This window comes from Pundamilia nyererei, unplaced genomic scaffold (genome assembly GCF_000239375.1).
Source record: "Pundamilia nyererei isolate P.nyererei 1_Seehausen unplaced genomic scaffold, PunNye1.0 scaffold00121, whole genome shotgun sequence".
Classification (NCBI taxonomy): Eukaryota; Metazoa; Chordata; class Actinopteri; order Cichliformes; family Cichlidae; genus Pundamilia; species Pundamilia nyererei.
In genome coordinates, this window is record NW_005187522.1 from 729,442 (window position 1) to 734,895 (window position 5,454).

Below are 5,454 nucleotides of genomic sequence, written 5' to 3' on the forward strand. Positions count from 1 at the left end.
TAACAGTAGACTCAAAAAAGTAGACTCTAAAGCTCTTCACTTATTTACAGGTAACTGTTATAATGTACCCATTTGATCCAGTATCAGTGAAAAAGTTTCTTATTTTAATGAGTCACTATTTTATTCTAATCGTACTGCGCTCTTACTTTTTATGTTGGTAGTCAAGTTTAGGAATTAGACCCATTGAACATATGCTAAATTGCCCATTTCATCTCAATAAATGCCATGAGCAGGCTTGCATTTGTGAGATTTGATCATTTACACTATTGATATGCTTCAATTCTAGTAAGCCATGAAGTTGATGATGCAATTTGCAATTAAGTTTATATACAGATCAGTGATAAATTAAAAGGAAAAAAACTAAATTAAATGAATTGTTTTAGCAAGCTGTTGGGCCACCATATGCACATTAAAGACTTTTTAATACACCTTAGTATCGATTCCCTGCCTCTGGAACACCACCGGAGAGAGCAACACATTCCTTATTTGGCATTTTGATGATTGCAGTGGAGAGCAATGTCGCTCGAAACTCTCAGTCAAGATCTGGTAAATGCAAAGGCACATAGCACATGATTGTACCCTCAAAATGGGGACATTGCCATCCTGGAAGAAAACACTCCCGTCAGGACTGAAATATGTCTTCCTAGGATAAAGCTGATCACTTTAAAACAACTTTGTGTTGATTTGCCATGACCTTTTCCTCTAAGGAGAAATGTGGAGCCTTACCATTTGAGCAAAATGCTCAGTAAAGCATAACGGAGCCACGTCATGTCTTCAGTATAGGGTTCCTGAACCCTGGAGATTTTTCCTTTTAATTTGATAACTGATCTGTATTATTTGGGATTCTCAGTTTTACTTCATATTCATTAAAATAAGCTTTATAATGTGTAAATGTGTAGTTCTTTCCTTTGTTAAAAAAAAATCAGATTGTGCTTGGTTCACATGAAATTTTCAGCTCAGGAAAGATAGCGATAGCGCAGTCATCATCTTTATAGTGTAATGTTCAGCTGGTTTTTGCATGACCCTGATGTCTTTTCGTCCTGTCTTTCCGAAGCCTCATTCTCCTCGTGTTTGTTCTTTCTCTGGCAGGCGCAAGTACAAGAAGACATCCCAGAGGTAAGACTTGCTGCTGGGACTGGACCTCCTCCTTTAGCCCTGTGCCTACCCATCTCCCCTTCATATTTTACCCCCTCCACTTTCTGCCTGTCTTCTTTTCATTTCCTGCCATCTGCATCACCGGACCTTAGGAAATAACTTTTTATTAATATTATTATTATTAATTATTCATTGTTGCTTTCAGTGCAAAAACACTTTTGCAGTATTGTTATGAATGTGTAATTTAAATAAAGGTTGTTGTTATTATTATTATTATTATTATGATTAGTATCTTATTACTATTGTTATTGTTATCCCCCTGTTCACCACCTTAAATCCCGAGAGCCACATATAGTACCTAAACAAGTAAAGCACACCTTGCCACACTTGCGGGCATTCACAGATACTCTTGCTTTCACTCTCTCTTTCCCTCTTGGGTTGATTCAAGTGTCGACTGAGTACAATGGATAGAAATCAGGGCGACACAGTTTACCATAGAACACGCACACAACTTGAAAGCCTGACAGATAACTCAATGTTATCTTCATTTTTATTAAACTTTCATTTGTTTTCTTCTGTTGGAGATGCTCAGGGGAAATCAGGCTCTGCATTAAGTGAGACATGAATGCATTTATTTACAAGAGTAAAAGCGGGGATTAATTAATGTTGCTAGATAAATGGGTAATGTAGGTTTAAGTGTCATTTATTACAGATGTTACTGCATTGAACATTAAATGGGTGTCATGCGTTTTTTTTTCAGTTATGTATCTGGTTATTTTTTTCTTGGTGCAACAGACATGTTTTATTGCTTGGTGACCCAAAAGGTTTAAAACTAAAAGGCTTTACACATACCTTCAAAAATGTGCTTTGTAATCCAAAGTGCCACATAGTGAAACGGTAGTCTTTTGTGGTGAATGAAATTTGTACCTGATGTATTGTTTGAGACAATCTTCCTACATTCTTTATAAAAGAGGAATGTCTTTTCTCAAAATAAACAATATACCTTGTTGAGTGAAAAAATAATTTTATTGAAGTTTTACACAAGAAATTATTTTTTTCAGCATCTACAGTATATGTGTCAAAAATCAGCATTATCACTAAGATTTGTGCTCTCTTAAAATTTGTGCTCTAATATTAATTCACACTCACCGGCCTCTCTTCGTATACCTCTTAGTTATAACTCGCTAGCACCAGGTTGGACTCCATTTGGCTTCAGAACCACCTTAATACTTCATGGCACAGACTGTGCATTCCTGTCAGCTTGAAGCACTCCGACCATTTCCCTCTCAACTTTGGCACCAACAAGTCATTTTCTCCCAGAGAACTGCCACTCACTGGATTTCTCTTTTTCAGACCATCTATGAACCCTAGAGATGGTTGTATAGGAATATCCCAGTAGATCAGCAGTTATACTCAGACCAGCCTGTCTTGCATCAGCAATCGTGTCATGTTATGTCACTAAAGTCGCCTTTCTTCCTCATTCTAGTAAACTACAGCAGGTTGCCTAGACCATGTCTATATGATTAAATGCATTGAGTTGGCAATTAGATATTAGTGCTTACAAGCAGTTGATGGCAGGTAAGTGTACATGTTATGTATATGACCTACATAACACAACAACATCATTGTCAAATATTTTCAGCTTGCTTATTTAAGTTTAAACCTTATAAAAGTCACAGATGTGGCAATTTCTCAACTGCAAATTATTGTGTCCAAAACCAACAATGTGTTAAGCCATGTCCACATAAAAAGCAAGCTGCTTTTCACCAGCTTCTTTAAAACGGACATTTGGTTACTAGAGGAATGTTCTAGGCTCTGGTTGCATCATATGTCAGCTACTGTTATCTTTCGCTCCATTCGGTACTTGCTTTTATCACTTGCTTCACTTGCTTGTTTTTTGTTTTGACTGTCATCACTACGGTGGCATTTCATAGAGTCTCCGGTGGCTAAATAGCTGCTAGTCTCTCCCTGTGTGTATGCCGGTATAGACAAAAGTAGACAAAAGTATCTAACTCTCCTGCTTTTCAGGCTCAGCTCATTCGTTTTTTTAAATTGAAAAATAGAAAAAACAAAGTTAAAAAAAACAAAGATTAAGACAATATCAGTCATACCTCTTAAGTGTATTCTTTCATGGAATACAGTGCTTCTTTTTCCACCTACTTTTCCACCATTTGCACAAATCATGATCAGTAGTAAACAAGAAAATTGTAAACACTCCACAAAATGAAATTCCAAAACACTTTTTTTTTTTTGCTGCAGCCTGTTTCATGGCACTTTCCTGGGAACTGATGGATTGCTGCACAGTCAGAGAAATACTGCTCATGTTATTGGCACAGTGTGTGGTCGTTTAGAGTGGTATAGCCTTAGCTGTTGGAAACTCCTTCTCTCTCCCTGCCACAGTCTCTCTATCGTTCTCGCTCTCTTCGCTGGGTGGGTGAGTTCCTGTGTGGAGGAGCCGGGTGATTGACAGCTCCATATGTGTCTGTGTAATTACGGCCGGGCTAATTGGCAGAGAGGAACACTGGGAAATTGTTATTACTGACACACCAGGACAACCCCTTACACACACAGATGGAAGCAGAGACTGCCCTCCTCACAGAGGGAGGCATGGAGTGACGAGGGAGAGGAGTGTTTGTGTGAATGTGCACATAGAAAGGAGGTTAAGAGGGATGAAAGTAAAGCTGTAAAAAGAATAGAAGATAGTCTGTGTAGGCCTGTGATTGTGTGTTTTATCTGGGGTTGGTGCTGGAAATAGGGAAACAGTTTGCCTACTTCTGTATAGGTTATCAGTTTTGATCACATGATCTCTATTGTGTTCTGCTCTTCTCTTTCAACAGTTGGCAGGTTGGTAAGCCCCGCCTCCCACTTAGTTACTGTTGCTGTGGTTGTCAAGCTTTCCATTCATAGCACAGCACATCTGCAATTTACAAAGATGGCAATGGCAGGTTTCATTTTGCAATTTTTGGAGCAATAATCCAAATTTAAATCCAAAGTTGTTTAAGACTAAAACAAGCTAACTGTTGCTGTTTTATTAATAATAAAGAAGGCTTTTATTAAGAGTACATATAAAAGCTAGAATAACAAAAACAGCTTTTTCGTGTTATGCGTTTTTCACTTAGCCTCAGCAGTTAGCTGGCCTTGCAATGATGATTACAATAAATACAATTAATAGACTACAACATTTTTTGTTGTTATTGTCATTGTATGCTTAGTTTATAAAGACAGAGGTAAGATTTATGCTTCATTGCAAACCTTACAACACTCTTAATCCATTATCTGGTCAGAAACCTTATTTGATTTCATTCAGCTTGGCTTCCTCCGGCTCACTGTGATGTTGTCAAACCACATGGATTTCTCTCAGCCAATCAGTGAAGATCAGATTATGTCACAGATAGTGACATCATGGCATCTAACCCCCTAAGCCCCAACCTCAACCCTAACCCTGTTAACTTGTAATGCTTAGAAATGTATTAGACTACGTGGCATAAAAACAAGAAAAGGTTTTAGAAATCTGTCTTTTAGAAACTTGTATACAATTATGTATAAGGCAAATAACACTGATTTCATGTTTTTATTGCCATGTTTGGGCTGGCACGCTGGATGTTTTTGAGAAATTAAAATCAAAATGAAATCAAAAAATGAATCAAAAATTTATAATAAGCATTACTTTAAAAAAGAAAAAACTTTTTGTAAAACAGTAAGTTTAAAAATGTATGGATAACAGAAATAATTATATTTTAACGTTAGGCATGTAATTTTCATTAAAGAAGTGATTGAGGGAAACTGTGGCATAAACCTTACATTGGGTGGTAGCCTTATAAATTTATTAAGCACTGTAAACATGGTAAATTGACTTCCCTCAGTTTGCAGCCTGAAACTGAAGAAAGAAGTACTGAATATTTCAGTGAGTGCCAGATACACACCAAGACCTTACAATCCTGTTACTGACCATTCACTAAATCCGCCAGTGGATGAGGTTTAGTGAATGGTTTGTTTGAAATCTGTTACTTCTTTGACTAATCCCTTTGAATGTGTCAGAAAGCAGATTGATTGGAGCCACTAGGAAGAAAAGAGCACTTTCTCTTATGTTTACCAAAAAGGCATTGATCATCTGAACGCTACCACTTACAGTGATTATTCATCAACCGCCAAAAGCTACAAGTAGAGGACTTGAGTGTCTCTTTGTATTTCATGACAAGCGCCTGAATGCTACTCTGAATTAAGCATGCTTTTACTTAAGCCTGTAAATATGCTACAGTGGTCACTGCTTGTAGTTTAGCTTTTAAGTGTTTTGCCGTCTGATCCAGACAGGCCTCCAGCCTTAAATGGTCTCCAGCCTTAAATGGTCTTTGTAAGTAA

General features: G+C 37.4%; 1 protein-coding gene across 6 annotated transcripts in view; it reads left to right on the forward strand.

Moving 5' to 3' along the window:
- The window catches only part of pde1cb (phosphodiesterase 1C, calmodulin-dependent b), a 117,425-nt gene that overhangs the window by 54,960 nt on the left and 57,011 nt on the right, over positions 1–5,454 (forward strand). For 4 of the 6 annotated variants that reach the window (XM_013913241.1, XM_013913242.1, XM_013913243.1 and 1 more), the window contains one exon: positions 1,090–1,116. The exons of the other annotated variants lie outside the window; for them this stretch is intronic. In XM_013913241.1, coding sequence (XP_013768695.1) covers positions 1,090–1,116 — 27 coding nt within the window. The remainder of the gene's footprint in view (positions 1–1,089; positions 1,117–5,454) is intronic. 6 annotated transcript variants of the gene reach the window in all.